The sequence below is a fragment of the Apaloderma vittatum genome, unplaced genomic scaffold (assembly GCF_000703405.1).
Source record: "Apaloderma vittatum isolate BGI_N311 unplaced genomic scaffold, ASM70340v1 scaffold37617, whole genome shotgun sequence".
Lineage (NCBI taxonomy): Eukaryota > Metazoa > Chordata > Aves > Trogoniformes > Trogonidae > Apaloderma > Apaloderma vittatum.
The window spans coordinates 3,763-21,710 of record NW_009728546.1 but is presented as its reverse complement, the minus strand read 5'-3'; the positions used below and the strand labels follow the sequence as shown (position 1 = coordinate 21,710).

Here is a 17,948-nt window from a genome sequence, read left to right as displayed (position 1 = left end):
GGGACGCTGGGGGAAGCCTCCCGCAGAGGTGCTGTTGCCTCGCTGACGCCTAAAAACGCAGTTTAGTGCTTGAGGCCTGTAGCTGATCTTGGGCTTCAGGCGAGCCCAAACTCGTCCCGGACAGTTGTGAGGAGTTACACTCAGCTCAGGCAAACGCCTTAAGGGTTATGTGAGAGGACAGAAGTCCTGGTAGTAACTCTCTGTTGTCGTGCCTCTTTTCGGGCAACACCTGGTCACTAGATCCCAGCTTGGACCTGTTGCGGGACAACCCTTGCCTGACAGAGTTCATCACCTCCGTGCTGGCACTGCCAGAGCCCAGCCCAAACATCCTCTCCTTCACTCTGCAGTTAGCTGGGATACTTGCCTCTTCTAAAAACCGTTTTCAGCACTTGCAGGTGAGTCGGCTACCTTCTGCTGCGTGTCTGTTTACTCCTTTTATGTAAAGGAGACCTGAAAATGTGCGTATTCCGCTTATAAGATTTCTAGCATACATCGAACAACTTGGCAAACAGCGATATGATAGTGAAAACCCACAATCACAGAGTTCTGTTTCAGTTCTCATGCGAAGCTGCAGTCTTCTTGCTTCTGTCCTGCCATAGTAGTACTATAAATGGTAATACATAGTGCTTCTCATTTTCAGTTCAAAAAGTTTATAGGGTAACACTGTCTCACAGCAGACATCACAAAATACTGTATCACTGGACAGATCCTGTAGATTTAAACTGCATGAACAGATAGTTTTCCCTCCATAGTAGGCTGACAAGAAATCTGCGATTCGTTGCAAAAATGACGGAGCTTTTTAAAACCCTGCTTTCAACAACAGAATACATTTGTAGTGAAAAAACTCAAAACTCAAAAGGTGTTCTTTGTGAAAGAGGTGCATACAACTGCATAAAGCAGTCTACTGGAACTGATACATATACATAAGTTGTTCCTAGCATCTTAAAAAGGAGCAGTTTGGGTTTTGAACACCTCTGCTGTGTAGTCCATGAAAGCCATGTATGTTGAGGTTAAGTATGTGGAGTTTTAGTGATACTTCTAGCAAGAGAAGGTTTCACTGCGGTATTGATGCTCTTGACTTGGATGACTGAGCAGCCCCTCCGTTCCCCTCAAGGCCCTTTGCTTACTCTGTGTGTCTCCTCTGGCCTCAGCAGGAGAAGCTGTTGGTCAGGCTCTTTGGCAGGGATGGGCCCCTGAGCAGCGCCCTGTGGGAAGATGCGTCTGTGCGACGTGGCTGGGTGAAGGGCATGCACAACATGATGAAACACCAGCCTGCCCTCCACTTCCTCTGCAGTGGTGGTGAGTGCTTCTAGGACTGGTAACTCCCCAAATCCTCTGTGGCTCTTCCATTCCAGTCTGTTGCTTAGATGTCAAATGGGAGAGATGGGAGTTTTCATTTAAGCCACTTGTCAAAAACACTGAAGTAATTGGAAAATGGTGTGGTTTTTGTTAAATTACTTACACATTTGATTTCTTTTTTTATTACTATTATTTTTCCAAACACTGAAAATGGTGCCCTTTCTTGAGGAGAAAGAGGCACATCATATGAAGGACGTGATAACGACAGCTTATTAAAAGCCTTCCGTATTCTTATTTGTAATTCTTTTTAAAAGGTAGATTTCAGCACCCCACCAGCGTCATTTAATTCTGTGTGATACCCTAATTCAAATAACATATGGCTGGAGCTCACAAGACTCCACCTCATGATAAGAAGGCTATTTTTACCTCCAGTGACTTGTTTTGTTTTCACACAGGAGGCATGGATGTGATCTTCATTCTGCAAGGGGATCCCAGCCTGTTCGTGGCTTCAGCTGCCATTGAACTTCTGGCGGATGTTCTCGCCCTCTCTGTACGGTCTGAAATGACTAAACCTCTCAGTACAAAGGACTGTGAATGGCCAGCCTGTGCTCAAATGATTCTAAAGCATGTTGAAGATTCCCTTCAGTCCACCTCTGCCTCTCGCATCGAGCAGTCATTAAAACTGTTAACTACGATTTTTCGCGGTTATCACACTAAGTGGACTGAAGTACTTCGGTTAGGGATAGCAAATCAGATCGAATCCCTTTTGACGAAAGAGACTGTTGAAGCACGGCACCTGCTGGCAAATCTTCTGTGTGAAATGGCATGGTAAAGATCTTCTGGGGCCTTGAATCCCCTGATGAGATATATATCTGTTTTCCTCTGTCTAATAGGACATACAATTTATACTTTTTTTCTTCTCAGGTCCCCTGTGTTTGGTGGCACTGAAGGCAGTATTGGGGCATTAGTGACTTTTGCTCTGGAACACTTAACTCCGTTACAAGTCGGTCCTTTGGCAGTGAAAATTCTGATGATCTGCGAATGGTAAGACTTGTTGCAAGGAGATTTTTGCGCTCTGCAAATGTTTCTTTACTGATATTTCTGGTGTCTTTCCAAGAACTACTTTTTCCTCACTGCATTTTCCACTACATTCCTTCATATGTAAGATTGGTTGGCAAGAACCATACCAGACTTCAGACAAGAACCGTACTTCAGACACTGATAGTAAGAAGAATCTAGTTTCAAAGGGAGAGGAGTGAAAAGAGCCAGTATCACGTATATGTGCATACATATGTGTCTTGTCTACAGCCAGCCAATTTCAGGAAGAAATAGCAAAGTCATTTAACTTGATACTGCCAAAGTTGACTATACTGGACACAGTTTAACTCCCTGTCAAATCCAGTAATCTATTCGGTTTTCTTTTTCACCAAAACACTGACTAGTGTAAGAGCTTTCCCTGCTGTCAGAGGTGTGCATCTGGAGATTCTGTTGACAGTTGTAGAGTAACTTAGGTTAGAAGGAAGTGATCTAATTCACCCTCTTTGCCAGTGCAGGGCTAGCGTCAGAGATAGATCAGGTTGCTCAGGTCTTTCACCATCCAAGCTTCAAATATCCCCAAGGATGCGAATTCCCCAGCTGCTCCACTGATTAAAAACTTTCATTTCACTATGGAAATTATTTTCCATTTCACTAATGAAAGTTGGAATCTATCCTCTTACAATTTAAGATTCTTTTCTTGTGCACCTCGGAGAAGTCTGCCTGCATCATCTCTGTAACTCCCCTTTAGGTAGTGAAAAAGCATCAAGAAATCATCAGGTGAATGCATACAGATACTGTTTTACAGGTCTTAAGATATAAGGATCCCATTTTGTTGACAAGAAGTGTCTCTCTGTAAACTCCCTTCTTACACAGAATCCTATTCTGTTTGCATAGCTTTGATAAGGCTGCTTCTAAATTCCAGAGCCATTTCTCCTCTGCTTTCGGTTAGCCAGGGAAACTTGCAAGAAGGTTTAAATTGTGATAAAAATTTCATTGCTCTGTCATTGCTGGCTTGTTTAAAAGCCTGCATGAGAAACATTATTCTGCTCAGCAACTGGGGGCAGGTATTTGGGAAAAAATTGAAGTGTTCTTGTTTCGGTAACTGCTGTTTCCTCCTTGAAGCCCCCAAGAAGTGAGGATTCAGGCACTGACTGTTCTACTTCAGCCAATGGACTGTATTTTGAGAGCAGCCTCCCAGCCCCTGGAATACACAGGTACAGTTACGATAGAAAAGTTGGAGGCTAGTCTGCTTGCCAGGTTATCAGTCTCTGGTGCAGACAAAACTGGAAGCGGAAGAGTAGAAGAAGTTAAGGACAGTAGCAGTGTTTGTGGTAAAGTGCAGCATCCTACTGACGGTTGCACTTGAAGGCATGTTCATGCTACATCACCTGAATGTCTTGATTAACTTTAAAATTCACTGTCTTTTTTATTCATTACCAACCAGAGCTCTTCCCTCCTTTGGCCCTCTAGGTTTGCTGGATGAGTCTGTTAGTGATCCCACCACTGTTGAACGTCTTCTGTCCTCCAAGTCATCTTGTGTTAGTCTCCTGTGTCAGAACCTCGATGATTTGCAGAGCCTGCTGTCTGAGGTAACACTCAGAGAAGGAAAAAAAGCCTGGGGATCAAACTGGCCCTTGAAAGACAGCGTTAAGATAAATTGTAAACTTTTGCAGCAGAGCTTAACAGAACACGGAGAAGAGTTGACAGTGAGGGCTTTCACATGTTAAAGAAATCTAGAACAGTAGACTCCAAAGAGGGAAAACAGAGGAATAATGAGGTTTGTCAAGAGGGACTTCACTTAGTTTTAAATCTGTCTTCACAAGCTTTGTTACCATACCTTACTTCTACTGAAGTTATTCAGTGACAAAACATAAATTCAACTGTTTTTCCCGTTTTCTCCTTCCATTTGTGCAATAGTTCTTTTGAGAGAGGAAGATAATTTGTAGTCATTAGCATTGGGCTACCTTAAGAACACACTAGAAATTGCAATTTTTGCTGTTTCCTGACCAAATCCTCCTGCTGTGTATGTATGCCGAAGACTTTTGCTGGAAACATCTTTTTTTTTTTTTTCTCTCCTTTTTTTTTTTTCATTCTCCCTTACCATTAGACTGACCGGAGAGTGGATTTACCCTATACAGCTCTGCTGCGCTCCCTCGTAACAATATTACAATTCTGTAATGGCTTACTGAGTCCAGCTTCTCCTCTGGGAAGCACGATAAGCCAAATCCTGATCAATTGCGTCAGAGTACAGCGTTCAGCTCTTGATGTGCTAGCAGCACTCTTGGAGCAAAAAGGTGAGTTGATGTTTGCGCTTCAAATTTTTTTCGTTTTGGAAATATTCAACTATTGTGTAGTTGCAGAGTTTTTTTGTTCCCCTTCACCGATCTTACTGAAGGAAGAAGACTGCCACTTCCACTTTTCTGAAACTTTCATTTTTCCAGTTCTTCTTACGGTCTTGGCTGACCTTATTTTCTGTTGATGAGTCAGGGCAGGTAATGTTGTAACTGAAAAGGTTTTAGTGGTTGTAAGAAATTGGATGTTCCTTTTGAAATCTGAGAACTGCATTTGCTTTCTTCTCCAAAACAGTTTTACAATCCTGTGTCTTCCTGTACTTCAGTTGAATTGTGATTCAGCTGCTCATTCTCTCAGTATTGGTCCTTCAGTTTTGTTTTCCATGTTTCAGACTGTGACACACTCATAGCAGGTCTATTTGATGTCCTTCTGGCATACCTTGAGAGTCCGAACACCAGCCCTACTGTAAGTATAGAACCCAAGTCTATTTGCTTGCCCCAGCGGGATGCAATTCTGAGAAATTGTCTGAAAATAGTTGTTTCTTAGCATGGTTCCTGTTAGAATATGTAGGAGACATGTCTTGGTTCTGGGTAGCTTGCAGGAAACAGCTAAAATTCTAGAGAGCAAGTAACTGGCCAATACATTGAGTGTTCTTGAAAAGACAGGAACCATCATGTCTAAGAGTAGCACCAACATACTCAACTTGACATGGTCCTGAAGTATTAAATTCTTTGCATTAAGGGGTTTTATTTTCTTGCTTTGTTTTGTCTGAATGAGTCTGATGACAACTGCAAATCAAAAGCTAGAGGTGCTAGAACTTTATCATACTAAGGTGAGAATAGGCATTTCCTAGGTGTGTGTTAGAAATGCTACATAAGCACAAATTATTTATGGGGTACTTTTTAGTAAGGAAGCATGTGTACTTGTTTACTCTGTGAATTTCTGTGTAAGTTTGGAATTAAGACAAATTCTAGCTAGCATAAAGGCAACAATGCCGCCTCCTATAGCAAAGGAAATCTGCTTTATATTGCTTCAGGTTCTAAAGAAAACATTTAAAGCTACATCTGAGGCCTTGGTGCGCTTGCAAGCCCTGTCCTGCTCCAACAGTCAGCATCAACAAAATGAGAAGATTTTGGAAGGTAGGAAAGCTATCCAGGTTGGGAGAAACGGCAGCTGGTGGCATATATGAAATCTGCACTCACCCACCTTTCATGCTCAAAGCACTCAAGATTCATTTGTTTGCATTTATGCTGAATTTAGGTTTAGCTACCCAAATAGTGTTTTGAAGAACTCTGGGAGAAGTACACAACAGCAGCAAAAGGAGTAGAGGTTGTACAGTGATTGCTTCAGTGAGGCGTGTTGCCTTCATTTAATTTGTCACCTGGCTTTTACAGGAATCTTTCTGGTGCTGCAGAAGCGTTTGTGCAGTCCCTGCTGGGAAGTACGAGATTCTTCTCTGGAGTTCCTCACTGTCCTGGTTAGATGCTTGAAAGGTGGGTACAGAGATTTAACAGCTCATCTTGGAGGAGCATTTCTTTTAATGTTAGGAAAGTCAGTCAGGCTTGTGAAGCATCCTGCAGCCTCTCTCAGTGCTGCAGTTGCATTCTTTTTCTTTCCCATCTGCCTTGACGACAAGAAAGGAAGACTATTTCTTTCCTCCCTTAAACAAAGGCATAAGTTTGATGAGGCTGAAACCATGACCCCGCTTGACAGAGAAAGCTTTTTTTCCTTGCTGCTAGAACAACTGTAAATGGATTTTCCCAAGTTCCAGTGTCTGGCATGGCTTGACTGAAAGTCACCAAGCTGCTGGAAACTGGGGAGCCTGACACAGAGGGGCTGCGCTCTTGTGAGCAGCCGCCTGGTCTCTAGTGGCTCAGCTCACTGGCAGCTGTCCCTGCAGTCAGTGGGCATCCTTGCGTGACGCAAAGAACTGTTTGCATTGGAAACAGCTTCACACTGAGAGAATAAAGCCTCGCTTCTTCGGGTTGCTGTCTTGTTTACAGAGGAGTTCAGGCAGAGTCTGCTGTCTTCAGAGGTGCTGAAGCTTACAGAAAATCTTCTCGAGGATCCAGACAGCTACGTGCGAGCAAGTGCTGTGAATACTGTGGGATACTTGGCCTTCATTACTTTCTTAGATCCAGAGTCACCTGCTGCAGGGAATCAGTACAATAAAGAGGTACGGCAACTTTGTGTAGCCCACTGCAGAATCAAGCAGAACATACATCCATTTACTGCTGTACTACTTAGAACTTTTTTTCACAGGTCACCTGCAGTCTCATTCAGGCAGATTTCACAACTAGTAATGAAAAGACTAGATTTTTTTTTTAACTTCTGCTGGTTTTGTTTCTTTGCATATTTATCCCCTCATTGTGCTTTCTCTTTGTCTTTTTACATTTAGAACACTATAGCAAAGCTTCAAGAAATCTTGTCAACAGACCCAGAGGGCTTTCCTAGGAGGGCTGTGATCAGCATCTTCACTGAGTGGCTGAGACAAGGCTGCACAGGTCAGCTCGAAGATGCAGTACAATTTGTTTCTACTGTGATCCAAACTGTGGAGCATGATTTCGACTGGGAAGTCAGACTTGGTGGTTTGGAACTGGTTCAAGCTTTCTATAGTCATATGCGTCGCCACCTTGGCCCTCCTGAATGCCCAGAGCCTGCAGTCATTTATTCTGTTCAGCAGAATGAGCTGCTGCAGATACTTTGTCAAGCAAAAGTGTTCAAATTTTTGTTTCGGTCTTTGTGTGACTGTGACAAACCACTAGCTCAGAGAGCCTGTGAAATACTGCTGCACCTACAACGCACTTTCTACCCAATTTGCACCCTGAAGGAAGCAAAAGGGCCTGAAGGTATACCTGCAGGATACAACATTGCCTGGTTACAGAGGACACTAATGCAGGGTTCTCTGGCCCAGAACGCCCTCATAGATGGTGCTGAAGGGGTGCGTTTTCAAGATCCAGAGAGCATGATGGTAGTTTTGGGTACAATAGACTTAACAGAGCTGTGTGATGAGCTACGTAAATGTAGTGACCATGTGGAGAAAAGCCCTCGGTCCCTCTTAGAGGACATCCTTGCTACCGCAGGGACTATAGAGGATAATGAAGCTGACTGTTACTGAAGACATCTTTTTCTCTGAGGGAGCAGTGCTTAAGCAGTTTTCTTATGGAGGGAAATCTTTTTGCTACCAGTTATGTTGTCTTTCTTGAGAGAGGATAAAAAGAAGTGTTATGCTGAATGGACAAAGGATGGTTTCATTAGTTGTTAAATGGCTTAAAAAAAAATCTTTAGTATAATACTGATGAATTATTTTGTTAAAAAGTGTAGTCTCCAATAAACTACGTTTTGTTTTTCAAAATAAGAACAAATGCATTTCTTAATGTGTTTAAGTTCTGTCTTTTAAGAAAGCACCAGACCATGCCTACATAAGGAAATATTTTTTAAAAAAACCAGAACAGTGACTGAAAACAAGTTGCATGCTCCTTTTAGAGCCAGAGTAACTAAAACTGAAGACTGGTTTTAAGGCATACTTGTTTTGGCCTTGTCCATATCTCCATTCTAAAACCAGAATTCTCAGGTTCCCTGTAGCATTTTGAAGTCTAGAGCAGAAAGTGGCATTTATGGAGTCAAGAGCTGATCATCCTCAACAATATCAGTTTTCTTCTATAGATAACAGAATTGTTTGATCTCAGCAGTGACAGTAAAAAACTGACTTTGCTTTTAATTGAAGCCAGAAGTCCCATTTTACTGAATTTTTCAAGTGCTCCTATTCTCCGTTCCTAAAGAACTAGGATAGCTAACTAGTAAGAGAAACTCAGACCTGCAGCTTTTTCATGATAAAGTAGATCTATGCATAGCTTTTGTAAACAATTAGCAAACAGCAGCTGTAGCACAAAGGCAGCACTCTCTTCTGAGAGAAAAATGCCAAGTTTAAAAACTCAAGGGAAGACTGTATTTTGCAGTTTGCTCCAGTGGTGGGGGGGGAAGAAAAAGAGAAAAGGAGTACCTTCACCAGGATGTCAAAGCACACGATTCTTTTCCAGCACTGGGGTGATAGTTAGCATCCTCTATCCTCCTGCAGTCTCTGTAGAGGCAGAAACACAACACTCTGTTTTAGGCTGATGGAGGCTATAGCACCTACTGGAGCAGAAGAACTTCTACAAACCCCTTCTTCAGTGTTATCCCTGCAGCACTACTATAGGGTGAGATGTAGTTTCAGTTTTTTGCAGCGGAGGTTGAAGATTTACTCTCTGCCTTTTAATGAAATAAGCACACTTACGTACTGCTCTGCACAGCTTTATGACAGGGCCCTTGGGAGTTGTACCAGCAGCTGTTATTTGGAGAAAGCAGCTCTGCTCCTGATGCACAATTCTACCTCAGCAAGGTCTACACCTGGCAAAAGATGGAAGATATTAAAAAAAAAAATCAGGCCTTTTCCTGCTTCTGCATTTCTCTCAGAAAGGGAAAGGGTTAGTGAGAGAGAAAGGAATTGCTTTTAAAGTGTGGATTGAGGAGTTTTAGCAATCCTGCCTGGTGACAGGATTATAGTTCCAAAACTAGCATTTTGTGCTGCTGATAAGTCAAATATGCTCCAGGATAGGAGACAGCACCTTGCAGGGTAAACATCTTCCTCCCATTCAGCACTGGAATTTGTGTGATTTCAGGGTTGTGCAGTTCAGGAAACTCCAAGGAATTACCAAAATACCAGCAAATTGGAAAAGTGACTTGTTACAGAAGGGAAACCAGCTGCTTATTGCTGAGGTCTCTGGACTCCCAGACCTATTAATTTTTAATAGAACTAGTTTTTAATCATCTGGGCTGATGGTGGCATTTTTAAGTTTACGGCATTTGCCTAATTGCAGCCCAAAGTCTTGTTTATACACAAGATGCTTGTACGCTAAAACCCAAATATACAAACTAGGAGAGCTTGTCTTTAGAAGGGGAATTAAGGACTTCTTTCATCTTTCATTAAAAACAGGTCCCCACCTCCAGCAATTAGGTGACTCGGTGCTGATTCTGTACTTCTCTCTTTTCTCAGCTCACTGCACTGCCTTGCTTTGTTTTGTCTGCTGCTCCAGTTACAGTAGAAAGTCTTATTAACACCGAGATGCTTGCACTGACATCCCATACCTGATATCTGGGAGAAACATGAAGGGTCATGAATGTCTGAGCTGTGTTAGGAACAAATGCCAGGGACTAGAGAGGTTAAGGGAGACAAAAGCAAAAATAAAAATCCCATTATTCTTTCTGCAGAAGAGGACGGTAGTGAGATTTTTCAGCTGAAAATTTAGCTAACAAATTTGTAAACACACACTAACAGCTACTACTGGGAGTCACAACAGCATGCTGGGGTATCCCCTCTAGGATACCCAACTTTGCACACTTAACTCCTAGAAGCCCTACCCCACTTACGCTGCTAACTCATTCCCAACCCACTTCTCAACTACTAGAGCTTTTTTAGCACCTCCACGAGACCCTTATTCCAGCCACACAGCTTTCTGCTGGGTTAGGAATTGACACCGTGTGCTATGTCTTGCCGAGAAGCTGTGGTGGTGGTGCACCTAGGGGGAGGATTTAACTCTCAAGGAGACAGATTTGTTACTCCCAAGCACATGATGAGCATTCCCTTCAACAAGTGCCGTTGCTACTGAACACTTCACAACGCGGCGACAGCAGTCCCTCCGTAAACTCTACACATCCAGCTCGCTCCGGGGACTCCCAACAATGTAGAGGAGCAGGTGGGCTGCCTGGCCTTCCCTTAGGGACACGAGACAAAGTTCAAAGCTGCCTTTCTGGCATGGATTTCTGTCAGAACTGCTGCTTTCACACCATCACTGCTGTAGCTCTGTAGAGTTCCTGCAGGAGGCAGGCAACACCGAGAGAGTTTCTCCAGCCTGCGCACACACCCCCACACCAGTTTCAGCAAAGGCTGTGGCCAGACATGGGCCTTTTTTAAGAAGAAACACCAAGGCTCAGGCCTGAAACTTGCTTTGCTGTGGGCTGTGGATAGCAGGCAGTAGCAATACAACTGGTATCAACGCAGAAAATCACAGATTAGAAAAATTCATGTCTCCAGTAGCTGGTACTGTGAAAGAAGGTGGTCACAAAGCTAATTTCAGCTTTTCATCCACACAGGGGTAATATAAGTTCTGTTGCCTGATCTGTTAGAAGGTATGAAATTCCTAGAGTTGCTTTCAACGAATTTCAACAAAGCTTTGAGAAAAAGGATTTGTACTTTAACTGCTCAAATGCAAACAGACACAGGAGAAAATAAGTATCTTTGGCTCAGCCCTATGCTAGCCATGGCTTTATAAAAGCTGCCAAAAGAATGGCTGTTAATTTTCTAGTTTAATACACTGGATATTTTAAATCCAAAGAATATTCTTTGCCTAATTATACTAATCGCACAACTTAGTAAAAAAAAGGGCCAGAAATGTCTAAGGCTGTTGCTTTAGTTTAGATATATGTGATCTGTGATTACAGACCAACTGATGCATATCTTTGCAATTTCTTTTGTCCGTCTCTAGTATTTGCTCTACCTTTCACCAGATACTCATCAAGTACTTCTAAAAACCACATTAGAGAGGAAGTGCATCGCTGCAAAGTTCTCAGCAATTTACAGTGGAAAAATGTATCAGTAGCAAAAATACATCAGGCTACTACCTCTGTAGTTTGTGTCATCTCCCTTTAGAGCAGTGGTTTTTGTACTCCCCTAAGAAATAAAGCACCACTTAGCACAAGCCAGACCTCAGCCTGCATCAGGCACGCTCCTCCACAGACAGGACAGATTTTTGCCTGTAACCTTGGAAGCCGGCACACAGAGAAGGGCTTTCTTTCAAAGCGACAAGGTCTGCCTGAACAAGGTGAAACAAAGCTGGTGATGCACAGCTGTAACAAAAGCAGTCTGGGCTCTTTCAACACACATCAACACACATCATGGATACACTTTCACCTCATCCCCAGATGGAAGGGGAAAGAGCAGGCTAACTCAAGAGACTGTTTCAGTTAAAGCAAAATTAAAGTACCAAGTTTAATGCACTTATTTACTGTAAACATATAACAGGGCTATCAAGATGGCTTTCCCATGGCTGCCTCAAAAACAAATCCACGGAAACCAAGTTACTCCCCTGCAGTTGCTCAGTTCTTAAGCTCCACACAGCAGCAGGAACATGCTGTCTGGGACAGAGAGTGCATCCACTCTTCTAAGGAACATTGCCCAATTAGACCAAACCCCGTGTAAACTTTAAACAGCTCTTGTAGAGAATTAGGGATTGAAGATGTTAGGACTGCCCCTTTACACTCCTTTTCAGTGTAAGTGGGGATTACCTTCAAGAGATAAAAGCATTTTCAGATCTTTGGTTCTCCCATTTCATTATCTCTTGCTCCTCGTATTTCCAGTCTCCATTGACCCCATATTCTCTGATCAGGCTGGGTCAGTAGAAGGCAGCAGGGAGCTTGAGCCGCTGTGGGTGGGAACATCAAGGGCTGGTCCCTCACCACCACCACGTTCAGAGCTTTGGCCTCGAACCAGCTTCTGGGCTGGGCTGTGACCAGCAGGAAGGAACTACAGAGCCTGGTCTGGCAGATGGTGAATCCAGGCTGTACATCTTGAAACACGACTTGGTCCAGCCAAGCCAGCTCCCAAATAAACCCTTAATGAGTTCATCAGCCCTCGCACATGAAATTCTTCTGATTTAGCCCTTATATAGGCTGGGCAGGGGCACAGGTGAGCCCTGGTGCCCGTTGCTCTCAAAATCACACTTGATGGGACTTGATCTTGTGATTACAATTCTCATTATGTGCCAACAACAAAAAAGCTGCAGTTAAAACACAAATGGCAACGGTTGCTAAGTGACAGCATCCATACAGGCTTGTCACAGCCGTGAGACAAACAGCCGTGGCTGCACAACAATCCCATCATATCCGTGTAACTGGGGGTAAAAATGCTGTTTTCGTTACTGTTTAGTAACCTTAACTTTGACCTGTCAGTATATCTTATATTTAGGTTCTGACAAAGAGCACTGTGAAAACAAGGCTAAAGTCTCCACTGAAGCCAGAGGAAGCGAGTATGGTTCAAAATAGCTGTAATATTGCATGCTCTTTCAACATTTCTTTCTCCCAGTGAACTAGTGCACAAGACAACAACTTGGCTGTCTTGGGTAAATGGTCTGTTTCTGAAAAACAGGGAGCTACATGACAGTATTTTCAGTGAGGGCCATTTGAAAAAACAACAACACACAAAACACACAACAAAGTCAACCGAAAATACACCTGTTGTCTTCTAACATGAACATGTGGGCTATGTTCAACACTGAAAGTTTCTGCAATATTTGGAAAAGATGGTAACTTCTTCACAGCCGTGGATGATGTATATCCTTATAAATAAAGTATTTAAGCCAAAACTTTAAAATTACGTAAGCTGATGTTTGAGTCATTAAGGAGTCTGGGATCCAGCAAGGCACGAAGGGGTCACCTGCTCCAGTGAAAGCAGTGGTGGGACTGGGTGGGAGGAAGCCTTACTAGCTACTTAAGCCTCATTTTTCCTAGGTGGAGTATTGCACACTCCTAAAGTAGAAACTCTAATTAGCACAGCTGGAAGCATCCAAGGAAGATAAATTTTTTAAAAAGGGGTGTGGGGGGGAAGTATTGCAATAGGCTGTATACAACAGCTTGCTCACCCTGCGTACTCTCACACGCTGCAGAAAAACCTGTCTGAGGGTGTGCTGGTAGCTGAAGCAAAGGGACGGCTCTGTTGATGTCCTGTGAGCAGATCAGAAGTGACCAGGAAAAGCCACCACCCAGCTGCCAAACGGAGCGAGAAAAGCACAAACAGGCACACACAGCCCCGCACGCACACGCGCCCACACTGCGTGGGCACATCGAGGCACTCCAACGCGAGGGATCACCTCCAAATGCTGATGCAGGGAGAGCAGCTTGGTGTGGAAAACCCTACCAGAGCGTGTTTGACCACAGCGACTCCAAGCAGCAGTTCTCATGACTACTGAGGCTCATTATGCCCTTTCCCAGTGAATCCCCTTTCAGCTCCATCCACAGAAGCCTCGATTTCCAGTGCCAGGAGAAACAGCCCTGATCCTGCCCATAGCTCTAACACCACATGAGTTGCTAGGGCAGGCAAAGCTCATCCACATGGATAAAGCCAACTTGACTGTTGCCTTTGGTCACTATCTCCACATCAGCATATTAAACACTTTAACACATTGTGCCACAGTAAAATGTGATTTTTTTTTTTTCCCCTCTATATTTTATCCAGAAATCCATCATTTTTCCTGTTCTTATTCCTCAGAGTGCTTCACCACAGTCAAGAAAACAAGCGTGTCTCATACTGGTATTAAAACCCCATGTCGCTGCTCCCCAAATCACACCACACAGGGCGAATATTGCTGTGCAGACAAAGGTCTGACTTTTCAGCAGCATTAAATTAAGCGGCTCAAAGGTGTAGCACACCGTCTGTCTGGCTGGATGAAAGGCACGTCCTCCGCGTACGCCGCAGCGCTGGCGGGCAGACAGCTCGACCTTGCTGTTACTACAGACATGGCATCATGGAGGGGGAAAAAAAAAAGAAAGACACAGAGAGAGAGAGAGACACCTCCTGTCTCTCTAATTCCTGTTGAGAACTTCTGCCCCGTAGGGATCAGCCTTGCCTTCCTCCCTAGTTTGGGAGCATCTTCTCCGCCTTTTATTTATTACAACAAGATCAAAGATCCATCTCCATGGAAACGTCTGAGCTCAAAGAGTTTCTGCACTACGGCTTTACATTGTGCACGTAGGTTTTGGCACTGTTTTTTGAAACAGAAGCTTTGAGATGATCAACATTCAGGTCTCTAGAGAAATGGTTCGATTAGTAAAAACTGATCACCCGAGCAGCATGCGTATGTGGATAACTAACATGGATGCTGCAGAGCAGAACTGTCCTTGCATCACGGCATCTGTGGGCCATGAAGAGCACAGACCTTCAGCTATACAGAGAGTTATCCCATGTGCTGGCTTCTACAGCTTCCAGGCAGTTTCCCTCATGTCCAGAGTAAATGAGGGACACTGACACACATGCTCTTTGACAGCTGGCACCCTGCCACTTTGTCCTGAAAGTCGGGTAGGACACCCGAAGTTTGGTAGGATTTCCAGAAGGTGTGGAGCCTTGTGGGCAGAGCTGCTGGAGCCCGTTACTGCTGGGCCTCAAGGCTTGGACTTCCCCATCAGAGACGGCAAGCAGCCCAACAGCCAGCCCAGCAAAGACTTCACAAATTCTGCCCTCAGACCACCAGCAGTGGTCATTCCAGTAACTTCCCTTTTGGTAGTGCTGAGCTCCAATTCCTTCAGCACAGTCACTCCTACAACTAATTCCCAGGAGAAGGAAAAAAAAGAAAAAGTAAAACAGCCATGTTTGATCATATTTTTGTTCCCTGTTCAGCTTCACACACGGCCACATAAACTGTTAAACTGCTGTACTGGGTGCAGGAGCAACCAGTCAGGAGAAAAACTATTCAAATGGCCATTGCAATAGAAAGTGGACATGGAGTCACAGCCTCACAGGAAATCCTGGATTTGATTTAAACCTCATGTGAAGGAAAGTCAGGACAAAAACACGTGAAACAGAACTCACTTGTGAGACTCACATTTTCACAGGCATGTCCCACAAAGGGCAAGCAGGGAGTGGGGAGCACCCAGGGCTGCATTAAGCACTGAAGCAGAGCTCACAGCACCAATCTGGAGAGCATGAGCCAACGCCTGGGGCAAGAGGAAGCCCCATCTCACAGCACTGCTGGGGGCAGATCATGCTCCCAAGGAAGCCAAACCACATCTTGCCACTGCTTGGGGCAGCGGTGAGCACCAAGTCACCCATACGCACACGGAATGTGATTTTTATAATCAGATTAAAAAAAAAATCAGAATAGCAACTGTGCAGAGAGCAATCCAGCTGCCAGCATTTAGCTTTAGCCTAGGGCGCAAGCAGAATATGCCAGGCATGAATTAATACCACATAAGCTGCACCATGCTGAGTTTCATGGCTTAATTATAAAAGAGAAAGCAATAATCAAGGGATCTGTAAGACTAATAAACGTTCTGAGAACACCGAATGTGACACAAGAGCCACAGTCAGTGTGACAGGACATGAATGCATTTTAAAAGCACATTAATCACACACCGTGTATTAATTTGCAGCTGGCTTCTAATGACAGTACTTGGCCTTTAGCCGCCTTCGTAGCATCACCGGGTGCAAATGGATTATCACATAGCCCAGAGCAAAGTGAGCTGTAGTCTACCCATGAGCAAAATAATCAGTCATACATCAGTCCAAGAAGATACAGATGTTAGCTCTGGCTCAAAGCTCTGCAGCCCTGTGACTCTTCACTGCCTTGTGCCTAAGCTTGGTTTAGCGCTCACACCTGTATCAGCATTTGGAGGTTTTTGGGTCAGCGACGGTGTCCACCCGGCTGCACAGCACGACTCACCTGGCCAAGGACAGCACAAGGAGAAACCCAGGCCCCCGGCACATTTTTCAATCAGTGCTGCAGTAAAATACTTGAAAGCACTTCTATTTCTCAGAGCCTCCAACTATCTCTCTGCTCCATCTCCTATTTCATCTCACTGCAGCTTTTTAATTATGCAGACAGCTTGTTTCAGGGCTTTGCCTCTCGTTCACAGACTTCCATTCTTCTGTATGGAGCACATGTTTCTACTATCTCCAATTAGATTATTGCCCATGTGAAGCTTGATGTCTCTATGTCTCAGGGAAAACTCTGATAAATCTTAAAACGGAGATGCCAGCAAGAACCCCTACACCTGTGCTACCACACAGTGATCCCCAGATTCCTGGAGACCAAGATGCCTGACCCAGCCCTTTACTGGTTGCTGATATCAGCAAGATACACCTTGGGCTGAAATGCTGCAGGACTGGGTGCCAGTCAGGGCTGCATGTGTAGGAACTTGAAATGCTCCCAAACGCCCATTTCTGCCCCATAATTTATTGCATCAGAGACAGTTTCCTTCCTGCAAACCCCTCATCCTCTAGCCCTCTACCAAAGGGCAGCTCTGCACAGTTCCCTGCCCCGAGATCTACTATCAAACCACAGCATTTAAAAAGAAATAGTTACCCTTCTTCTCTTACTAATAATCCCAAATTTAACTGTGTCCTACTTAACATGTCCTCTGAAACCAGGAAGCAAGATGCTATTTCTGCTGGCCTCAATAAGTGGACTCTGCTGAATCCTGGGGAACACAGAGACCCAGCACCAGGCTGAGTTTAAAGCCTGGGATGGATTGCTCAGGCAGCAGCCTCCTTCTTTGCTGTTCCTAAAGCTTAATCAGGAGCCAACAGGAAGCAATCATGAAAATTTTAAAATAAAATATAGAATAAAATAATAATTCTCTACAACCCTCAGATCTTCTATGCCAGGCCAAATGTGTACACTGACATTGCATTCCCCTTGCTGCAAAAATACACATCTGCCCCCTCCTCTGCCTCTGTGACCATATGGGCACCTGAAATCATGCTTCCTCATGGGAATAAATCATGGAGCATCCACACTGACTTCCTACAGAGAGACTTCAAACGTGAAATCAGTGTTAAAAAGGGAAGAACACCCTGCATATGAGCACAGCTTGGGATACAATAAATTTTTGTTAGATTGGCACAAGACAGATTTGGACCAGCTACTGCTTAATCTGTGGGTTGACAGCCTCTTCTCAAGAGTCTCTAATGCCAGTAAAAACATCTTAACTCAAAATAAACCCACAGTATTAGAAGCTGCCCGGGATGCACATGGAAGCACAATCTAGCAAATTATGTGCAAATAAATGGCTCCTTTTCATTCCCTCACAGATATTCTGCCCGGTGTTTTTACCTTCACTCCATAGCTGTTCTCTTTTTCTCTCCCTTATCTTTTCCTCCAGCAACAGCTTGTGGCAGCAGATCGCACTCACTAATCAAAGAAGGGCCGGGCTCTTTTTGTTTGTTTCTTAAAGCCCGTAGCACTACAGCAACACCAGCCAAACACTTGTTTTCGTCACTGTTCCTCCTCAAGCCTGCCAATAAAGCCTGGATTGCGCCAGGACACAGCAGAGAGGGACAATTTTGCTGGTCTGGCATGTTTCCAGACAGAGGCCTTAGGGACACTGCTACCTCTTCTCCATCACCTACCAGAAGGTGCCTGCTGCTCTCTACTTCTCTTCTACCATCTCCTACTGAGAGAAGGAAGCTGTCCTTCACGGCTGCCGAACTGAGCTGCTTCTCATGGGAATCACAGGAAACCCTGAGTACCACAATCACGTTGCTTATTCACCTGCGCCTCCATGAGCTTCGT

General features: G+C 44.2%; 1 protein-coding gene across 1 annotated transcript; it reads left to right on the top strand.

Annotated features, from left to right (window-relative positions):
* Positions 1-240: 240 nt before the first annotated feature.
* Positions 241-7,747, top strand: BRAT1 (BRCA1-associated ATM activator 1; the record flags this gene model as incomplete). The annotated part of the gene is made up of 12 exons (XM_009874105.1): positions 241-395; positions 1,152-1,299; positions 1,755-2,127; positions 2,224-2,343; positions 3,460-3,551; positions 3,808-3,926; positions 4,445-4,631; positions 5,021-5,094; positions 5,666-5,768; positions 6,024-6,122; positions 6,633-6,805; positions 7,028-7,747. Coding segments are annotated over 12 exons (2,363 nt in total), but the record flags the coding sequence as incomplete, so codon positions are not given.
* Between the last annotated feature and the right edge of the window lie 10,201 nt (positions 7,748-17,948).